This window comes from Prosopis cineraria, unplaced genomic scaffold, assembly GCF_029017545.1.
Source record: "Prosopis cineraria cultivar Desert tree isolate PC_DT_omini unplaced genomic scaffold, ASM2901754v1 PC3, whole genome shotgun sequence".
NCBI lineage: Eukaryota > Viridiplantae > Streptophyta > Magnoliopsida > Fabales > Fabaceae > Prosopis > Prosopis cineraria.
In genome coordinates, this window is record NW_026555334.1 from 44560340 (window position 1) to 44582688 (window position 22349).

General features: G+C 33.5%; 3 protein-coding genes across 5 annotated transcripts; 1 reads left to right on the forward strand and 2 right to left on the reverse strand.

Moving 5' to 3' along the window:
- The first annotated feature begins 249 nt into the window (after positions 1-249).
- LOC129307275 (nuclear transcription factor Y subunit B-4-like) lies at positions 250-1162 on the forward strand. The gene has a single exon (XM_054948199.1). It carries the CDS (start codon positions 337-339, stop codon positions 883-885), a length of 549 nt encoding a protein of 182 aa, XP_054804174.1. The 5' UTR covers positions 250-336; the 3' UTR covers positions 886-1162.
- Positions 1163-2931: 1769 nt separating this feature from the next.
- Positions 2932-6878, reverse strand: LOC129306928 (potassium transporter 5-like). Of its 2 annotated transcripts, XM_054947743.1 has the most exons (9): positions 6835-6878; positions 6536-6682; positions 6229-6454; positions 5713-5964; positions 5560-5610; positions 4724-4984; positions 4447-4614; positions 4089-4343; positions 2932-3962 (listed from the first exon to the last, which is right to left on the reverse strand). In XM_054947743.1, exons 2-9 carry the CDS (start codon positions 6680-6682, stop codon positions 3034-3036), a joined length of 2289 nt encoding a protein of 762 aa, XP_054803718.1. In that variant the 5' UTR covers positions 6835-6878; the 3' UTR covers positions 2932-3033. The 2 variants fall into 2 exon arrangements, with proteins under 2 accessions (XP_054803718.1, XP_054803719.1); XM_054947744.1 differs by lacking the exons at positions 5560-5610; positions 5713-5964 and having other exon boundaries at positions 6536-6878.
- A 9152-nt stretch (positions 6879-16030) lies between these two features.
- On the reverse strand, positions 16031-20565 carry LOC129305042 (wee1-like protein kinase). 2 transcript variants are annotated; one of them, XM_054944944.1, is made up of 10 exons: positions 19984-20565; positions 19799-19859; positions 19646-19712; positions 18678-18929; positions 18501-18568; positions 18283-18392; positions 18170-18210; positions 17941-18089; positions 17035-17388; positions 16031-16284 (listed from the first exon to the last, which is right to left on the reverse strand). In XM_054944944.1, exons 1-10 carry the CDS (start codon positions 20271-20273, stop codon positions 16189-16191), a joined length of 1488 nt encoding a protein of 495 aa, XP_054800919.1. In that variant the 5' UTR covers positions 20274-20565; the 3' UTR covers positions 16031-16188. The 2 variants fall into 2 exon arrangements, with proteins under 2 accessions (XP_054800919.1, XP_054800918.1); XM_054944943.1 differs by having other exon boundaries at positions 18678-18941; positions 19984-20563.
- Positions 20566-22349: the final 1784 nt, after the last annotated feature.

Genomic DNA, 22349 nt, shown 5'->3' on the forward strand with positions numbered 1-22349 from the left:
AACCAGACTTATTAGGGTTTGAAAGGCTACCCGAGTTCTAATCCTTTTTTATAGAGTTTATCAAGGTTAGGCTTTTAAGCTTGTTTATTTTAAAAAAAATTAATTTTAAAAATTTAAACCCTTATTTAAATAGAATTTTCAAGTCTGATTTTTATTTCTGATTCTAAAAATGGATGGTGCGCATACATGCACATATGATCTTGCATAAACATGGGAGCTCTTTAGATTTGTGTCACCTGTCTATAAATATATATATTAGGGCACTTGGGCAGTGCAGGGAGCAACGTGTCTGTGTTTGAGAGGACCAGAGTTAATCTCTCCTTGTGGTACAGAGAGATGAGTGATAACTCAGAGAGAGAAGGCTTCAATAAGTACAGCTTCAACAACACAGGCGCTTTTCATCATCATCAAGACGGGGAAGTCATCAAGGAGCAAGATCGCTTGCTTCCGATAGCTAATGTGGGGAGGATCATGAAGCAAATTCTGCCTCCGAACGCCAAAATATCCAAAGAAGCCAAGGAAACCATGCAGGAATGTGTTTCCGAGTTCATAAGCTTCGTCACCGGGGAGGCCTCTGACAAGTGTCACAAGGAGAAGCGCAAGACGGTGAATGGCGATGATATTTGCTGGGCCCTCGCTACTCTAGGGTTTGATGACTACGCCGAGCCGCTCAAGAGGTATTTGCTTAAGTTCAGGGAATCTGAGGGGGAGAGATCTAACCAAAATAAGGGTTACGATCTTCATACCCATGAAACTAATACTGCTGCTGACCAGTCATATGAATATGAAGGCGAGCCTCCTAGGGGAGCTCCGTCTGGTATGAAGTTCAATGGCACCTCTCATCAGTCACGCCAGTTTTCAAACTCTACTAGCTACCTTTCTTAATAACTTCCCTAATTTTGATCAGATATATTCATATTACTTAGATATATGCCGGTATAATTAATTGGTGCATACAAATGAAGATGGCGCAAATATATATTTATTCAGGTGTAGTGGTGCTTTGTTTAATTTATCAGGGTTAAATTATTGCTGGGTATGACTCTATATTACAGATACTAGCTAGCTGAGGATTATGCGGGTTTTATATATATGTATATATATGGCTAGCTAATCTTTGTACTTTTCTTGTTCAATGATAAGCTTTAATTTACTATCAGAAGTGATGAACTGGATTAATGATTAACAGACATGCATTCCTTCATCCTGACAAGTGACAATTAATCAACTTGGGAGTTTAAAAGAGTGTTTAATTAGTGTATTTTAATTTTAATGAAATTGTATGTCAATTGATTAAGATATAAATTGGAATTTCTTGCTTTTGCTAACTGTTCGTTGGAAGAGCAAGTGCAAGCGGGCTTTACTCTCGGGGCCGGTGGATTAATTGAAAGAAAATATCTTGAATCATCTATTATATCTGAATAATAATAAAGTTGTTGTAGGTATCTGTCTAAGTGGGATTATCAGCTCAAATAGAATCTATGACGCTTAGGCAATAGGCGCTGCCTCGTATATCAAAGGTTTTTTTTTTCCCGACATTTCCCTAGCTCAAAGCAATCTATTAAGAATTAAGAAATGTATTAAATTTCCCGTGTTTGGTGAATAAAATTTTGAACAATCTTATCATTTATAATTACCCACATATAACCGTGGGATTTTAGGATTTCCAATTGATGATTAGCACCTTCTGCAATTGCTTCTGCTACCCCATTTTTTGGACTTTTACCTTCTGCAATTGCTTCTGTGACCCCATTTTTTGGACTTCTTTGCTACTATGTATATAATTATGTGTGAGGATTGAAACACCTATTATAAGGGGTCATTTCATCTCTTATAGTTTCGGAACAAGAGAGTGTTAATTTTACGAGGTGATTATAAATTCAGGGGAAATTTATAATTCCCGCTTAATCATCGATATCCAGATAAGGAGCGAAGTATTTGTGGCCGTTTTTGAAGCTATGATTATATGATTATGAAGTGGAAACTTGTTGAGTTATTAGCCGTAGTTTGGAGCAATGTGGCAGTTACATAATGCTCTCTTATACGCACTTTTACTTTAAAAAAACTGCGGTTTGATTGTTATCTAGTAATATGATCACTTTATTTTGATTTAGTGTGCTCATTTTTGTCTGCGATCGGTTGACTCATTGGAATGGTCATTAGTTGTCCGGTATCCAATTTCCTTGATTAGTAGGTAATATTTGTCTCTAGTTGAATTCAAAGCCCTATATCCCCTAATGCGACCACGTTTTTTGTGGCTCTACCTTCCTCATATGGTTAATTATTGTCATATTTAATATCTGAAATTTTGAACTCCCCAAATTGACTTATCAACAATACCAACTCTCTGTTTTCTATTTAATTGGACAGAACTTCTCCTTGTTTGAATGGGATAAGGAGAAAGCAAGAGCTCTTTTTTCCTTGTTTTGGAATACCATAATAGAGGGGAGAAGAAATTGGAGGGGTTGGGAAGGAAAATTATTCCCTTTCCGTCCTCTCCCCTCCAACCAAATAAGCCTTAAATTTGAAAGTTAATTGAACTTTTAAGAGATGCTCCAAGACTAAAATTAGTGTACAAACCAATAATTAGGACTAGATGTTGCATTAGAGAGTACAAATTAACTTATGATTTTTTGAGGACTTAAATTCTTTGAAGTTGAAATATCTATAAATTTTTGTGAAATTTGTAGGAACAAAAAGGAAATTTTATATTTGATTAAAAAAATAATAAAATGAAAAAACATTAAAAAAGAGAGAGAAAGACTTCCTAAAATTCAAATATGTCAATGTTTGAGAATTTAAATCCAATTTCTTAAAATTCTCTTTTGTACTGGAATAATGGAGCATCATATGTACCAACCAAGCATGGCATAAATATACCACACAAAAACTCATTTCTATCTCTAATAATAGAACTGGCCACTTGCACCCTACCAAGTTTAAAGTTTCAAAGCTCTACCAAAGAAGGCTTTTGGAATCATCCATACAATACATAAAATTAAGCACAGTATATAATAGGCGTGCTCTGATTATTTAAAGATCGTACGTCATACCCACCTTGACCAAACGCTTATGAGGAATATCAAACACTTTGTCACTTTGCCTCAGGTTTTTCTTCAGAAAGTTGTAAGCATAATTGATCAAGATCTTGCTCCCAATGTTGGCTCCTTCGCTAGCAACCACCTCGCTCTCACCAATCAAGTGCACAACACCTGCTCTCATCGCTCTCTCAACGGCCTCGATGTCTCTTTTAACAGCCTCTTGCTGTCTCTCATCACCACGAGTCTCTTGGACTCCATCTTCAACCTCCTCAGTTTCAACATTCTGTATCAGTACTCTCTGTGACACCCAAACCTCTCCGGAAATGAATTCCTTCAGCCTCTCAACCAATAATCTCTCGAAAGGCTCTTGCTCGTTGCGCACGTCAGTGTAGCCATATCTCGCTACACAACGGAACACGTTAAGTTCTCTGGGTTCCACTCTGCGGAACAAGAATCGCTCTTCCGTGGCAACTTTGCTAATAGGTAACGACTTGATGGACACAAAGACAAGAACAGAGTGCAGCGCAGGCACGTTTGTCACATAATGCTGGAAAATAGGTGGGATACCTTGAACGAGCTCAGAGTAGAATAAGGCCAACCCAGGAATTCGGGAAACTTGTGCGTCAGCAGCAACCTCCCTGAGCTTCTCTGGAGAAATCTTGTGGTCCAGCTCAAAGTGGTACTTCCTTCGGTACACGTCGTTCCAGATGTACATGATCGTCATGAGCACCACAGCGAAGGCAAGAGGAAGATACCCTCCCTGGTTAAATTTGTACAACACTGAGCTTAAATACAGAAGCTCCACAGAAAAGAATATACCTACGTAGCCGATGACTAGGAGAAAGTGTGTCTTCCATATCATGGTCATGATAAGCACAAGTAAAGCTGATGTCAGTGTCATTACAAAAACCACAGCTATCCCTGCATAAAAATGCATGAAACTATTCATTAGAACTATAACAGTCAAGAATTTATGTTGCCTGTTTTACGTTAGGAAGCAAGATATAAAGTTTGAGTATCCACGAGAATTCATGGAATGATAATTACCGTAGGCATTGCCAATTTTTGTGGTGTCTCTAAATCCAAGAGTGACGGCAACACAAGCTATCATCAAGATGTAATTAATCTCAGGAATGTAAACTTGTCCTTCGTACTTGGAAGAAGTATGCACGATCTTCACGCGAGGAAAGCAACCCAACGAAAGGGATTGTTGGATTATAGAGAAAGTTCCAGAGATCATGGCTTGAGAAGCTATGATTGCTGCTGCAACGGCAATCACAAACATTGGCCAGTACAAAGCGTCTGCAATAATAACCAAAAATATGTTATAATTAACACTTATTAAGTGATTAATTGAAGAAAGGGGCGAACGTGTTCAAGGTTCTGAGGGTTTGCATTGGCATACGTGGAATCGACTCGTAGAAGGTGTTTCCAACAACATCGTTGTGTTTGCGAAGAAAGGAGGCTTGCCCCGTGTAAGCCAATATTAGAGCAGGGTATGTCACAGAACACATACTGATTTGGATAGACCGAACACTGAAATGTCCAACATCAGCATATAGTGCTTCAGTTCCTGCAAATTAATTTGTTCCCCACATCAACTCCGAGTTAGGAATGGCTAGCTAGTATAAATAATTTTATTATATTGCAGGTGAAACTAACTGGAATTGACGACATGAAACCTGTAGTGCACAGCACTATCCCACCGAGAGAAATCCAAGCGTCTTTCTTATTCCTTTTGAAATAATCTATCATGTATGCGGGATTCAATGCTTTTAGGACTGTTGGATCATACTTGATAAGGTTGTAAATACCAATGCCTCCGATGAAGGTGAACCAAACACAGATAATGGGAGCAAAACTGTACCCCACTTTATCAGTTCCGAATCTTTGGACCATGAAAAGGCACAACAAGATTGCAACGGACATCCAAACAACCCCATCTGTGTGCCAAGAGCCGGAAAAAAAATTTAAAGAAAAGAAATTACCGTAGATGAATATTATCATCACTTACCTTATGATACAAAACACGTAAGGAGAAGCGGGCAGAGAATGTAGAAAATAAAGGGATCAATAGAAAAAATAATAAGAGAAAACCCAAAGAAAAGGTAAAATAATAATAATAATTCTTATTCAATTAAATATATATACAAAACAAATGAATTAATGCCCTATTGCCTCAATCTTAACCTTGAAATTAAATGCGAGAAATTTTTAAAATTTTAAAATTAAATAAAATAATAATAATAATTCAAATATTATGATAATTAAAATAAAATATTTTTAATTAATAAAATATATTTGATGTTCAAATCTTCTCAAATTTTTAATTACTTCATTCTTTTTTTCTTCCCATGGCAAATCTTATTGTTAAAGCGTAACCGTCTTTCGTGTTTGTCTTTCACTTAACATGCGAATGTATTTGAAGGGCGCGCGCGCCCCTGAAACATTGCATCTTTGACAGTGTTTTTATGCCTTTTATCATGCCGTTTCAATAATAAATGGAACAGATACGGACCGTCTGTTATCGATTTAGCAGCCTGCTTGATGCCTCCAACAGCTGATAAAACTGCAGCAGCCAAATGAAATATTTCATAATTAATTATGAACTTTCTTTCTGATTTCCCTCAGAGAGAAACATAAAGAGAGAGTGAGAGAAGGAGAGAGAGACCAGAAATGCAGGGAGTGAGAACACCATCACCAATGACCATGGAAGTACCAAGCATAGTGGCGAACAGAAGGAAAAGCTTAGCAAATTGGCTATTCTCGAGTTTCGATTTGATCATTGAAGCCCTCCTCATTCTTCTGCTATGAGGCAACTCTAACCTATAATTAGATACCTCTGCGTCCTCCGATTGCTCATTCGGAATAAGCCCGACTTTGGCATAGCGACATATAAGAGAGTACAATGCGAATGTCCCACCTATGTGCACGAAGCTCACAGCGCGTTACCAAAACTTTTTTTCCTTTTGAAAGGCACACATATCTGTATAATTACCGTGACTGTCCACATTAATATAACAATATTTGAATGATTTTTTGTTTCCGGCGTAAATTAAGTTTATTTTTTGAAGGTAAGAAAACAACTTAATTTATTTCTTTGACGTAATAGAATGAGCGTATGCTGAATAAATATGGGAAAGTGAATGAAGAAGATGAGGAAGGGATCGAGAGGGTATGTACTTACCGTCGCCATTGTCATTGGCCTTCAAAACGATGAAGACGTATTTAATGAGAGAGATGAGAGTGATGGTGTAAATGATCATGGAAAGAACTCCCAAAACGTCGTCGTTATGATTGATGCCGTCCGTGAAGGTGCTGGCATACACATAAAGCGGCGACGTTCCGATGTCCCCGTACACTATTCCTATACTTTGAAACGCCAGCTGCATCATCGCCCACATCGATTGCTCCTGCATACATGCACCCCCATTAATTTAAATGAAACTAATAATAATAATAATAATCATGAATGAATGAAACTGAGATTATACCTTGGAGGAACGATGATGAGCGTTTGGATTGGAGAAGGTTCGAGATTCTATGTCGAGAGAGTCATGTCTGGGTAGCTTTCGCCAATCATCACAAGCTTCGCGCTGGTTCACGCTCTTCTGATCCGCAACCACCTTTTCCGATGACATCTGTTTCAACGGAAAGAAAACAAAGCAGTGAATAACCAGAGAGAATGTGCAATCCTCGAGTGTTTGGTGTGTGAAACAGCTAGTGCCTAGTGAGTACGTAGTTTAAATTTAAAGAAAAGAAACAGGGCGATGCGAGATGAATAGAATTCAACCTTCAACTCCCACAAGGTTGCGGCCTTGGAATTAACCAACCCGAATCTCTTAATCTCTTAATTAAGATATATACTTCGAAAATGTGTATAAATAGAATAGAAGCCACTGGTCCCAGTTCCCAGTTCCCACTCTGCATAATATGCAGGAGTCTCGTGACAGCGCGTTGAATATTTCATTTCAAGTTATTTCTCACGCAGACGCGTCTGATACGCGTACAATTTGGTTTTCAGATTAAAAGTTTTTTCTTGCCCCTTTGTTTTTTTGGCCAACTTTTACAAGTTCACTGTATAGGATGATCATTCAATTAATGTCCTTAATTAACTTATATTTTCTCTTTATATAATTTCATACATTAGATAAATTCTTGCTAGATCCCCTATAATATGTTATTCATACTCTATCTAATTAAACATGCCTGTAATAAGTTTTTATTACTAACCCAATATGTTTATGTTGGACAAAATACAGATATGATGTAGCGGGATCATGCGAGAAATTTTTCATATATTTATCACTAAATGAGGTGAGTATTTTTTTTTAATCAAAAGAAAATGCAAGATCGTCATGTTGATTGAAATATAGACCTTATTCGTCTATAAATTAAAATTGCTAATTTATTTTAGAATATATTTTTTTAATCATATTTGTAAATTACTGTAAATATGTTTTATCATAATCAAGGAAATTTTTAAAATTTATTATATTTGTCCAAAAATTTAATAAGTTTTTAATTTTATTCTTATCAAATATATATTCCCTCTGTTTAAAAATATAAGACATTCTTAATTTTTTAAAGTGTAATTATTGTCTTTTTTTTAAAAGTATCCCTATTGATAATGACTTTATATTTATTATAAGATTTTTAATAGAGATAAATATAAAAATATAGGGTTAATTTAAAAGTAAATAATTACTTTATTGAGGGGTAAGATTCGGTTAAAAATGTCTTATATTTTTAACGGAGAGAATATCATTTAATAATACACTTTCTCTCACCAACATTTAATGGAAAGTAAAAGAAAAAATTATAATAAAAAAAATTAAAGAGATGATTTATAAAATAAAATAAAAATTCTTCCTTCTTTCTTTTATAAATGGGACTAGAGATAGTATGATTTATAACCATTCATTTATAAAACGAGCTACATTAACGCACGTTCCTATTTGATGTTACTTAGTAGGTGCAGATTTAAGGTTTCAATTATTTTGAACTGTAAATATTCATTGGACATCACTTTTCACGTAAAGTGGGATTACAGAGATGTCCACAGAAAAACGTGTGCGTTTTTTCTTTTTTTTTAATAAAAAAGCCATGAAAATACCGTGCAGACATATTATGTCACGTCAGCATATAAAAAATCTTTACATCCTAGGAGAGGAGTATCAAGATTTAAATATTGAAATTTTTCGTAGGAGCTTGATGAGCCAACCAGTTTACGCATTTATTTGTCTCCCTATAGATATGATCAAAAGTAACTGTTCAGTCACTCATAATCAGATCTTTAATTTTGTTGATAGTGGCAATTAACGGGTGATTAGTAGATAACTCGTTGCATATTAACATCAGGACTTCCATAGAGTCTAAGTAGACATAACCTTTGTCTATCTTCTTCTCCCAACAAATGTTTAGTCCTTTCAATATTTCTAAAAGCTTAGCTCCCGTACACGAATGGTAATCAAGATATTTGGAGAATCTTTTAATCAAGATATTTTTATTATGAGCCCACTATAGGAAGTAGCACCTTAATTATTAACTGAGCCATCGATATCAAGTCTAACCCATCCATCTATAGGACATAACCATTTAGCATTTGTTCTATCGCCCTGCTGGTTCAGAAAATTAATTTTAGATTGAAGACATAGATCATTGAAAATATCCTAGATGCTAATAAAAGCGATGTCTCTCTCAGGATTATTTTCTGTAGAGTAAATGATTTTGCATCTATCTTTCTAAATATTTCAACAAACATGAGCAAATAATTTTTGCCATGGGATTTTTCTCGAAACAAGCATTCCAAACACGTGCAGTTTAAGCATTCGATTTCCTAGGAAAACAAGCAAGTCAAGCTCATAGGTTGGGTCAACTAGCCAAAATTAATCCTGCATTTAGCATCTCAATGGCTTGTTAATACTCCTTTCATCCCAAATTATAAGATAGTTTTGAATGAGTTTTGCCATCCCAAAATATAAGACACTTTGGGTAAATTAAAATTTTATTAAATGCATCAATTCTAATATCACCCTTTCTCTCTCTATGATAAATTTGTGCCCCTTCTCTTTTCAATATATTAAATAATGGATATTTTTAAAAGTTTATATCTTTATTTTAGAAAAATAAAGTTGTTAAGTGTATTTAATAAGATTTATTAGTATGTGAGATTTTATCTAAAAATATATTATAATTTGAAATGGAGGAAGTATTAGTTTTCAAAACAGACAAGCACTTAGTGTTGATTACACCCTTAATTAAGAATATTTTTAGAAAAACTTTATTGATTATATTTTGAAAGATCCAAAATATCTCAAGTATTTGAAAAAATGTCTTATATTTATATAGTGTTTCCTATTAAACACTTATATATGAATTGAAAAGAGAGTTGAAATATTTTTTATTACAAATTCATTGCTTCTAGTTCTAACGTAATTATAGAAATATAAAAGGGGTTTAGGGTTTAGTGTTTATATGTATTTTGCCTACTTTTGTCACACTTGGGGTCAAGATGACAAAGTATATATAATTATAGTGTTAGAGTCACTTGATTGAGAGAGTGGACAAATGCACCTCATCATTTTAAAAAAAAATTACTAGAATGTATAAATATTACAACTTTGCATCTCCTACCCTTGATATTTTGTACTCTCTAAATAAAATAAAATAAAAATATTTGAGCTCAAAAAGTTTATTATATATGTGATATTTTAATAAGAAATATATGATTTGAAGAAAATATTTATATAAACTGCCATATTAATATATTCAATATAATTTCTAAAAAAAGGGTTATCAATATACTTACTCCCTCCATTTAAAAATGTAAGACATTTTTAACCTAATCTCACTCCCAATAAAGTAGTTACCTACTTTCAAACTAATCCTATTTTTTTTATATTTACCCTTATTAAACACCTTACAATAAATATAAAGTCACTATCAATATGAACACTTAAAAAAAGATAATGATTACATCCTAAAAGACTAAAAATATATTAAATTTTTAACATTCAACTCTTTAAAAAATGCCTAATATTTTTGAACAGAGGGAGTATATAACATTGATTTTTCAATGTATATATTTAATTTTACAAATATATAATAAAAATAACTATGTACTTTCATTTTTAAGTTTGTTCATTGATTTATTATGATGCAAAAATTATTAATTATTATGTCTTTGATAAACTTTTCAGCAATTTTTTTTTAGACGTTGAATGATTTGAATGCATCATTATGATTCAAAGTTGTGTTTAATCTAAAAAGTTTTGTTATTTACTTATTGAATTTATTATTTAATTATTTTAATTAATAATCACATGACAGCTATATTTTTAAGAATTGAAGTAGTTACATTATATATTTATAAAAATTACATATAAAATTAAAATGAAAATTCTCATATCTCCAAGCTTATCCACCGTGCCTACTTAAAAAGCTAAAAACATATAATTCTAATATTTTATTAAAAAAAATTAAAAAGCTAGAGGAAGCCTCGGCTCCTCCTAATCCTCCTATCTTCGCCCTTAGTCACACTACCCACGTTGTATAATTTTGCATTTCTTTATTAAATAAGTCGAGCAGGATAAATCCTTTACTTTGAAGAGAAAAAAGAATTATTCTTTTTTATAAACAGCAAAAGATAAGATATTTTTAATAAATTATATGTCACTCTTTAATTTTTAATGCATTCAAAAATATAAAATAGATATTTTTATATTATTTTAATAATTTTAAAATTTTAAATAATTATATGATAACTATTATATGTAAATTATTTATTATTTTTATCTTCTTATTCCGAAAGTGGTAAGTTATTACCGTTGTTGGTTTCCAACCATCAACTTTCAGTTGACGTGAGGTCACGTGACTTGGCTTCTTGGTCTTGGGGTCTTTATTCTAATTTTAATATTTTTAGAACCAGATTGGATATTAAATAGAAAAGGTTAATGTTTCACAATTTACATAATTCAACTATTAGATCAATGGTTAAACAGGTGACGTAATAATTAAATTAAAAAAGTATATATGTATATAATAATCTAAATATAAGAAATAAATATAAAATTGGTATCTAACTTAAAAAATTAAATATTTTAAATTTATCATGACTTAACAAGTCACATGATATAATATAATATCAAATGATTAAAAAAATAATGAATAAATAGATAACTTTTGAATAGTCCGGTTCTTCAAAACCGGATCCGATTCCTGGCTTGATTTTAATTTTTAATTTGACTGCCGATCTAAAATAACCCAACCCGACTCAACTTTTAAAATAATTTTAATATAATGACTGAATCAAAATTTGAACTAATCAACAATCTGACTGACAGTTCAATTTTAAAATCATTGCTTTATTCACATGCAACTCGCCCGTTGGCGGTTGCAACTTGCAATATCTTCCTTTGTAGGAAAACTTTTTATGGGAGGATTTTTTTTTGTACAAATATATTATATATCTGCACACCACAGGTAAGAGCGTGTACAAAGATTAACTCAAAAAGAAGGCAAATTGGAATTGGGAAGTCGCATGTGAAGATGCATGCGTGCGTGCACGCCCTCAAGTCAGTTGTTATTGATTTTGCAGGGACTACTAAGCAAGTCGTGCACGAGCGCATGCAAGTCGACTATTATTAACACTTTATTTGATTTATTTAGATTTTTTTCTTACAAAAAGGAGGAGAATTTTTCTTGTATAGCTTGGCTCTGACTTGCCTAATAGCAATGGAAAAACGTGGTAGATCATTAACTACAAAAATATGATAAACATCAAAATTTGTGGATAATAATAAATATGATAAATGTCAAAGTTTGTGGATAATTAAGCATGAGTTACAAAACTTAAATCATCCTAGTAGGTTGAACATCAAGTTAATGAGCCAGAGTTATCTAACAAAGCTTGCACTTCTTTTTGGCCAAACTAAACACATACTTTAACTTTTGAAGTGTCTTGCCACGTGTCAAAAATGCGGCTCATAAAGCATTGCAAAGCTCTGCTATTTTCACTACGGAGAGTATACATCTTTTCAGTATCTAGTGATAAAATTAGACATTAACATCTTGAGAACAATTAGTCACAATATTTGGCTAAAAAAAAGAGTGACATGATTCCCTTGCGGATTTAAGCCTGAAACGAACAAGGGAAGTACGGGGAAAATATCTTGTACATTATTTGAGTTGAAAGGTACATTATATATATATATATATATATCAAGAAAAAGACAACCTAATAATAACTAATAATTACATAATAATATCAAATAATATCTTCTAACAATGACTAGAATATATACACAATAATGATAGAATATTCGGAGAATATTTTAGATAACATCTCCCAAATTCAAGATGACTTAACAAAGAACAACTTGAATTTGTCTATTGGGAAATGAAAGCAACTTGGATGAAAGGACTTCATAAACAAATTTGTCGGTTGATGCTTGGTTCGAATTGGAATAAGTTGGATGGTGCCTCTAACAACATGCTACTAAGTAAAGTGATAGTCAATCTCATTATATTTGATTTGTTCATTAAACACATCATTATGAGAAATCTTGATTGTAGCTTAACTGTCACAATAGATGTCTATGAAGGAGCTCTAAGATGCTCCTAGCTCATCAAGTAACTAACAGAGCCAAAGTAATTCAACAGTTATGTCTGTTAATACACGATATTCTGATTCAACACTAGAGCAGGAGGCTAACATCTGCTTCTTGCTTCTCCAAGAGATAAGGGAATTGCCAAGGAAGATACAAAAACCAGTTGTAGAACATTGATCATCATGATCACCACCCCAATCGATATCAGAATAAGCTCGCAGTGCAAGAGAGGAGCTAGCTAAGAAGTAACTCCCATAATATAAAGTGCCTTTGATAAATCGAATGATCCGAAGAAGAATTGCTGCATAATGAGTAGTTCAGGGCTCTAACATAAATTAGCTGACAATGTGGATTACATAAGTAATGTCAAGGCAGGTCACTATAAGATAGATGAGGCCCCTAACCAGCCGACAGTAATGAGTGAGATTATCCAATAAGATGTCACTAGTAGAAGTGTAGTGTATGTTTGGCTCAATAAGAGTACTTTCAACCCCCTTATCAGAAGGACGAGTTTAAGATATCAATTCAATGGCATACTTGACCTTAGATAGAGATATACCATTTATCTTATGGTGGACCTCAAGCCCAAAAAAATAGTTTAGCATATTGAGATCCTACATTTTAAATTTCTAGCCCTAGTATGTCTTAAGCTCCTAGGCTCCCATATTATCACTACCTGTGTTAATCGTATCATCAACATACAACAACAACAATAGAATAATACCATGAGCATTAGATCGAACAAAAGGTGCCGAGTCATGAGGACTACAAGTAAAGCCTAATTAACTCATAATGTTGCTAAACTTAGCAAACCATACACGGGGAGCCTGCCTGAGCCTATAAAGAGCTCAACGAAGATAACAAACCTTGTCTTTCAGATATTGATACCCAGGTAGAGGCTTCATATACCCCTCTTCCTCTAGATCTCCATTTAAAAAGGCATTTTTAACATCTATTTGATGAAGGGACCTGTACTTAACAGTAATAATAGCTAGAAGGCTGGGAACAAAAGTCATGCATGCAACAGGTGTGAGAGTCTCCTCATAATCAACACCATATTCCTTTGTGAACCCTTAGGCCACCAAGCGAGCCTTATGTTACTTTAAAAAGCCATCAAAATGAGTTTTATTTTTGTACACCCATCAGCATCTAACTAGATTTTTATCGAAAGGAAGATCAACAAGATCCCAAGTATGCATTTTCTCCAAAGCTTACAATTCTTTGTCTATAACTTGCTGCCATAAGAGATCACAAAAGGCTTTCTTAAAGGATTTAGGCTCCTATAACTAGAGAACAATGGTAAGTCAATTATAATCACTAAGGTAGGAGGGTGGGTTTCTTACATGATGAGATCGAGTATCATCAGTCAATACAGGCTCAAGGGACATGACTTGTGTGGAAATATCTCGAGGTGTGACAGTAGGCATATCAAGAGCAAGCATAGCGTCAGTCATGAGCTTTACAGGGAAATTTACATTAGAGTCATCTGGAAATAGATCAGCCGAAAGATATGTGAACATAAAAGGTGAAGGACGAGAAATAGAGGACAAATTGGTTAAAGATGAAAACATCATATATTCCTAAAAAACAAAATGACGAGAGATTCAAATGCGAAAAGATATGGGATCCCAATAACGATAACCCTTATATTTAGGGTCATAATTAAGAAAACAACAGACACAAGCACAGGCTTGCAATTTGGTAATTTTATGTGAAGGTAAAAGAACAAAACAGACACAAGCAAAAACTTTCAAAAGATTATAATCACGAGGAATACAATGAAGGTGCTCGAAAGGAGAAATATTATCGAGAATTGAGGTAGGAATTCTATTTATACAATTAAGGTAGCTTCCCCCTAAAACCGTTCAAGATAAGAAGAAGAAATGAGGAGGGCCTGAACAAAATTAAGAATATGACGATGTTTTCATTCAACTCAACCATTTTGCTGGGAGGTATAAGGATAGGAGTATTAGGACATTATACCCTCAAGAAATTTGAGTAATTTAGAATCACGATATTCCAAGGTATTATCACAATGAAAAAACTATTATAACTTTAGAGAATTGAGTGTGGATCATAGTAGCAAATTTAATGTAAATATTAGGCAACTTAGATTGACTTTTCATCATATAAATCCAAGTACAATAGGAGAAATCATCAACAAAGATCACAAAATATCTTGAGGCTCCCACAGAAGGAGTAAATGCTAGGCCCCAAATATTAGAATGAATTAAATCAAAAGACTCATAAGTAATATCTTATTAAAAGATAAAGCAGGCTGTTTAGCAGCTTGACAACAAATACAATGCAAAGATTGAACATTAACTTGACCCAAAGACCACGAGAAAGTAAAGGATGCAAAGCAGTTAAAGACGGATCAGCAAGACAGCAATGCTATAAATTAAGGGAAGAAGAAAAGGTAGAGGTAGCATACAATCTAATAGAAATGACTTCAAGGAGATGTAAGGAATTGAGATTAAATATTCAACCAACTTTACGCCCAGTACCAATAACTTGTCTCGTCTGAAAATAAAAAACAACACAACCACATTTATTAAATAAAATATCACAGCTCATATCAACCAATTGTCTTATAGATAGCAAAAGAAAAATTGTGAAAAGAGAAAAAGCTAAAGTAGGCCCACCTGAATTGTGAAAAGCTAAAGAAAAATTCCCGAGGCAGGAGAAAAAAGCAGCCAAAAACAATGTCAAGGATGAAACAAGCAAAGAATGGAGAGGCAGTACTGGAAGGAGCAAAAAAAAAACACAACTCTAGTATCATGAAACGAGCAAGAGAAGTATAGAAAAAATATCTTGTTTATTATTTAAGCTAAAAGATACATTATATACATCAAGAAAAAAATAACCTAACAATGACTAATAATTACATAATAATGTCAAATAATATTTCTTAATAATGACGAGGACATATATACAATAATAATAGAATATTTAAAAAATATTCTAGATAGCAAAGTTCATTTAAATTTCAATTGGATATAATTAATTATAAAAATAATTTATTAATATGATTTATTTTAATTATAATTAATTATATTATAATACAATCTATTTGAATGCTATTTTTTGAAATTGATTTTAATTATACAAACTAACATAAATGATATTGCTTTTTAAAATTAAATTATTGGTAAAATTATGTTTAATATTATTAAATTTATTAAACTTTATTTAAAAAGTAAAATATATTATTTAACTGTGAAATTAAATTTATAAATAACTTTTCAAAAATTATTTCAAAACGTAGATCCAACTCAATAATCAATTATTAAATTTTTTGACTGTTTAAATAATTTAAAAGAATTTGATTATTTGATCCCAAAAATCGATTATATTATCAACCCAAACAAGGCAGTATAAAGCTTGCACCGCGCTGCCGGAAAATCTGGCGCATTTGACTCGTAACAAAACTTGTCGGGGATACAAAATAGGCCACAACCACTGGCTCTGTTGGATGATGCTTACATGTGCAATATACAAAAAGCCCCGAAAAGAAAACAAAAAACCATGCCCCTTCAACATTTTGCATTTCTTGTGGCTAAATCAAAGACTGGATTCTCCACTAACTCTCTTGCACTCGGTCGTTTAATTGGATCAGGGTCCATCATGACCTAAATGAACCATCAGCCAAGCATCAGTTTCCACAGGAAAATAATACTACGCTGTCGAAGAATATAGTAAACCGCTAATAGCAAAGGTAACAGATGTATTCATAACTACAAATTATTGTCTCCACTGTAGAAAACTAGATACATGAACGACGGAATTGTAACTTCTTTTCCATACAGAGACGGAGCCCTCCTCCACACCTCCGCCAAGGATGTGCGAAATCTGGACCATCCACATTACTGGATGGCTCAAATTTAATGCTCTTTATTTTCAATTTTTTAAAATAAAAAATTATATAAATTTTTAAAAATTTTAATAAATTTGTTTAACTATCTGTGCAGTCCAGATTTAATATAAATGATTCATATTTAATATCAAATATTTTATAAATTAATTTTTCATATATATTTAATATTAAAAATTTTAATAAATTTGTTCTTCCATCTACACAATTCAAATTTAATATAAATGGTTCATATTTAATATCAAATATTTTATAAATTGACTTCCTAGATATGGTTCAATATTAAATTTTTTTATAATTTTTATGAATTAAATATAGACTACTCATATTAAATCTAAATTATAAAGACTAGTAAACAAGTTTATTAAAATTTATATAATTTTTTATTTAAAATATATAAAATAAAAAATATTAAATATGGACGATACAAATTTAATAGGGGTTGGGAGGGGGAGAGAAACCGAGTCCCACGGAGACAGTACCATAGAGATAAAATAACGTTTAGTACCTTGAGCAAGTTCTGAAATTGCAAGGAATGGCCTGGCAGGAGTGGCAGCTTGCCTTCTTTCAGATTAAGAAATTTACATCCTGATTCTGGCAGAGGTGATCCTCGAATGAGCTCAAAAATAGAAGCTCCCAAAGAAAAAATATCAACCTTATCAAGGTGATCATAATTCTCATTCAGGATTTCCTGGGGCATATAACGTGCATCGCCCTCTTCAACTGGAAGGCTCTTATCAAGGAGAGTTGCACAGCCAAAATCACCAAGCTTATAAACACCATTTTTTACATAAATATTATCAGGTTTAACATCAAGATGAGCTATTCCTCTTTCGTGGATAAACAACAGTGCCTTTGCCACCTTCACGAAATTCATGTCAAATTTGTCAAATATGATAAATAAACATGCATTTATTTAGTAAGAGGTCGCTAGATTGATAGGGTATGCAGGAAAAGGTGCTTGAACCATTGAACGCTTAACAGAAAATAGCATTCAACAAGTAACAAATGTGCTCTTAGATCCACTAAAGCCAATAGCGAAAATACAAAATAAAGCGTTCTGTTATATATTCTATTTAACTCTTTCATATAAATGACTTGATAAGTTAAACACACATCACAAGAACTGTGATGAAATCATATAACAGCATCTGTTCTCTTAGGGCCATAAGCAGCATGATAAAAAGCCTTTCAATCAAACAATGAATTTTTTTAAAACCTTAGGTTAGAATAGTTAAGCACTCAGAGACTAAAAGGGACTTTCTTCATACACTCAAGACAAAAAATTGGATGCTAATCTACTATTAAAAAAAATTTAAAAAAAAAACGATGCTTATCTGACAGTGGTTCCTAGATGTCAACAATAACTATCAGCAGCTACATTCAATTGAAATGGTCACGAAAGGAAATTTACCTGATGCAGTGCTTCTAACACTTGTCCTTCTGTAAACATTGTATTGGCCTTGCTCATGGATAAGCTATGATCACATAACTCCATCTGAATGTACAGCCGCTCATTTTCAAACCATGAAGAATAGTATCCCACTATGTTTTCATGGGATCCTAAAGAGAATGATAAAACAAAATTGGTATAAAATTATCAAGTCAAAATGAAACTAGAAAGAAAAATTAACTGTACAAACCTAAGGCTGCCATTGCTTGAACTTCCATCAAAGCTTTTCTCCTGCAATGCAGAAAAATTGTGTCAGTGGCTCTACCTAAGTTAAGAACAATCCAAAAGAGGTGATGATGCTACCTTTCTGTTTCCTGGCACAATTGTCTTGTGCTGTGTTTCACAGCATACAAGCAACCGTCTGTTCTCTTTAAAACTTTGAAAACATTACTAAAGTTTCCTATACCAATTTGCTGAGGAAAAGAGGATAAAAGTGAAATATTAATGGAAGAAGTCAAAGGGTTTCAGGTCTCAAACCATATAAAACCTTGGAATCAAAATTTCTATTGTAAACGTAATACCCCAATCTCATGGAAGTCAGTGCGATATCGTGAAAGCCCATCATCACCAGTAATTGCAGAGAATAGACCTGCAATTCTAGCATTACACAGTTTATATAATGCAGTAACTTTGAAGGAAAAAATAAACAGACATCCTATCGTGCATGCTTGTCTAAAGAGGGCTGATCATAAATGTACCTGCATATTTTGATCTTTGGTTCCCATAGGGAACTTTGTCCTTATTTAAAGCATCTTTCAAATATGGGTTCCTAAAGCAAGGAGGGGATATGACCCTAGAGCGCAAGGCAATCACAGAATGTGAGAGATAATTTTGAGCCTTTGGTTTGCCAGTGGAAATCAGTTTCTCGATATCTACTTCATCTGCAGTAGACTCAGTTCCCAGCTCCACAGCTTGATGACCACCAGACAAAGTAGGGCTCAGAGGGTTCCCTGAGATACCATCTACGAAAAGTACACATTGACAGCAAAAAAAAAAAAACGGGGGCTGAATCATTAAACCCGCATATTTGAGTTGAACAGCACGTGCATCGTAATTCTTTAGTGCACGTCTGTAACAAGTTTTTAGAACATAATGACCACATAATAAAATCACGTCGCTATTTACCAAAGATCTCTAGACTCTTCTGAGTATCTTAATTCTCACAGAAAATTAGAAATCAATCAGCTCAATTAGCCCCCATTTGAAATCCAGTAGTGAAGTGAGGTGTGGCTTTCACAACACATTTTCTTTTTTATAATCTCAATTTCAAGCAACAAAAATAATTTAATCGAAAAGTGATGGTATCCACTCTGGTAAATTTCACATTTCGAGCTATAATGAATAGTTATCTTGTAAGTTTTCAAGGATGCAGCTGTTGTATCTAAATGAGCGTATGAAGCTCCCTTCCTATTTTTTCAGACGCAGAGCTAGTGTAGCAATTCTATCAGCTATTAGTATCACGTAAGCAGACAGAAGAGTTCCAACCGCTCGCCATTCCGCCCAATCTCTACCTGATATGCTCCTCGTGACGATGCACTTCCAAATTAGATGCTCCATGAGCAATCTTTTCCCTTTTTTTTTTTGGGTGGCGGGGGGGCGCTGGAAAATATGACTTTGCAAAGCACAGCAATGCCAACAGAAGTATCAAAGCTATAGCTACTCTTACCCAATCGGCATCTCTTGCTTTTTATAGTATTCAGCTTTTCCGGTGATTTCGGACACGGGATATTCTCCTGTTTGAGGAAGAAAGAGGACTAAAAATTTAGTCTTATACATATAAGAAACAGATCGCATGGCATTATCAATGAGTTGCTTTCACCTTGTTGCAGTCCAAGCCGTTAAAAATATACTGATTATCCGGGGTTATATAGTCTGGAGTGCTACCAAGAGCAACAAAGAACGAGGAGACAAAATTTTAGATTTCCAGTGAAATTGGCAGACTGCAGATTATGAATACCCAAAAAAGTAGAAGAGGCAGCATAGAATGAATAAAGACTCGTGTACCAAAAGAAATCTTGGCTGAGAATGAAATCTTTGTCGTCCACATTGGCGTCAACCATGTGATCCAGTGCGTGAGATGATGAGGGGAGATTGCTGTCACGGGCTTCGGCTTCAAGAAGATTCTGGAAGCGAGGGATGGCAGAAGATGATGATTGTTGGTGAAGGGGAAAGAGGGATACTTGCCCTAGCTGATTCTGCAAGTGCTTAGCTAGCGTTCCCTTCATTTTGCCCGTCTCCCTACTTCCACTTCGTCTTCCACTGCCGGTCCTCCTCCCATGGCCCTTCCCCTTCATCAATGATCAATCACAGTCGAGCCTCTCCCTAGTCCTTGCTTCTTCCCTCGTCTTTGATCGTCTTAATCTCCATTTCCTAAATGTATTTATTTACTCGAAAAGATAATATTTTAATGATTTCAGTGGGAAAAGCATCGCAAAATGTTCAAATCGCGCGCGTTTTCCACTTTTTCAAGATGGATTCATCGTCGAATCGCCACCGTTTGTTTCGGAACGAGGAACCATTGATACGAGACGACGCTTGGTTCTGTCTTCTTCTAAACGACTGCGTTTTGAAGAGCCGACGTTTTTGTCCTGCGTGCTCTGTAAGCTTCTCTCCCGGTGGCCTGCCCCTGCCCCTGCCCCTGCCCCTTCCCCCCATGTCCGTCGGTTTTTCCTCCTCCTCCTTTTTTAATTAAAACCGAAATCAATTAGCACCAAAAGGCTACAGAAGCATAAGGTAGGATCCCTCGGCATGCACCAAGCCGTGTAAGGGGTTTGAAGGATGATCGAAAATACTCAAAATATCATTAAAAATATAAAAATTCCTAGTTAGGTAATTAGCGTACACATTTTTTTCACGATCCACGTGATGAACTTCCAGATTCCACTCTATTCATCAATGTTTAGCATCAAGAATGACGTCTCTGAATAGGTGGCCATCGCTACAACCTTGAATAAGAAGATTCACAGCTTCAATAGAGTCGGGTTCTTCTTTACATGGATTCACATGCGCCACTTAGACCATTAGGAATTTTAACTAAAAAAAAAATGTGTTAGCACATCATTGTCTGACATGGGTGTTTAAGAGCTAAGAATGATTTATTAAATTTTGTTGGCTAAAAAAAGGGTAAGGCATTAAATTTTAGAGAGACCGAGAAAAATGGATTTGTGATTAACAAATTTGCGTGGTATCAAAATAAAAGCAATCATTATTTAAATCAAAATGATCACTAATATTTAAGATACTTGAACTTTCAGTGATTATAAAATTTGCAAAAAAAAAAAATTATAATTATTTATCCCGTTTTAACTATTGTTAAAAAAATAATTATTACTAAAATAAAAATAATCACTACTATTTACAACATTTAGACTCTGGTGATTAAATAATTTACAAAGCAAAACTTGTTATTTGCTATCCCATTTCAGTAATTACTAAAGAAAAATTTGGCAATATTTAAATCAAAGTAATCAGTACTATTTACAATATTAGGATTTTAGAGATTGAAAAATTTGCATAACAGAACTTATCATTCGCTATCTCATTTTAGTAATTTCTAAAGGAAAAATGATCACAACTTAAATCAAAATAATCACTTATATTTATAATACTTAGAAGTATTATAGTTATTTCATAAAAGACATTAATATCAAAAGGATTTGAAAGGATTTGAGAAGAATTATCATATTTCATGGGCCTTATTATTATCTACATATCATTGTGTGATTTGGGTGTTTAAGAACTAGAAATGATTTATAAATTTATTTTAATAATATTTGTAAAGCATTAAATTTTAGCGAAGATGATATGAATCATTGGTGATTAAAAAATTTGTAGGGGATAACTTGTTATTTCCCATCATGTTTTAGTCATTGTTATAGAAAGAATAAATATTACTTAAACAAAGATGATCACTAATATTGATAACACCCGAACTCTAATGATTAAAAAAATTGTATATGAGAGTTGTAATTATTTATTTCATTTTAACTGTTACCAGAAGAAAATAACCATCACTCAAACCAAAATAGTCATTGTTATTTACAACAATTAAGCCTTAATGGTTAAAAAAATTTACAAAACAAGACTTGTCACTTGCTATACTATCTTAGTCATTGCCAAGAAAAAAATAGATGTTACTCAAAAGCAGTGACTGTTATGTGCCAAGTATATACTTGGTTTTCAATGAGTAAAATTTTTGCATAATGTGCTATCCCATTTTAGTCATTTTTAGAGAAAACATTTGTTGTGATTTAAACCAAATAGTCATTGATATTTACAATACTTAAAAATATTATAATTATTTCATAAAAGACATTAGTGTCACAAAAGTTTCAAATGACTTAAGAACAATTATTATATTTCATGGCACT

What these genes read in the sequence shown, in the direction of transcription:
- LOC129307275 (XM_054948199.1), top strand. Translation starts at nt 337, where the DNA reads ATGAGTGATAACTCAGAGAGAGAAGGCTTCAATAAGTACAGCTTCAAC.
- LOC129306928 (XM_054947743.1), bottom strand. Translation starts at nt 6,682, where the DNA reads ATGTCATCGGAAAAGGTGGTTGCGGATCAGAAGAGCGTGAACCAGCGC. An exon ending in TCTCACTCCCTGCATTTCTG is followed by an intron (nt 5,611 to 5,712) that starts GTCTCTCTCTCC and finishes TGGCTGCTGCAG; the next exon opens with TTTTATCAGCTGTTGGAGGC. An exon ending in TGCTAAATCGATAACAGACG is followed by an intron (nt 4,985 to 5,559) that starts GTCCGTATCTGT and finishes CTTGGCACACAG; the next exon opens with ATGGGGTTGTTTGGATGTCC.
- LOC129305042 (XM_054944943.1), bottom strand. Translation starts at nt 20,273, where the DNA reads ATGAAGGGGAAGGGCCATGGGAGGAGGACCGGCAGTGGAAGACGAAGT. An exon ending in CTCAGCCAAGATTTCTTTTG is followed by an intron (nt 19,860 to 19,983) that starts GTACACGAGTCT and finishes TGCTCTTGGTAG; the next exon opens with CACTCCAGACTATATAACCC. An exon ending in CCAAAGATCAAAATATGCAG is followed by an intron (nt 18,569 to 18,677) that starts GTACATTTATGA and finishes CTAGAATTGCAG; the next exon opens with GTCTATTCTCTGCAATTACT.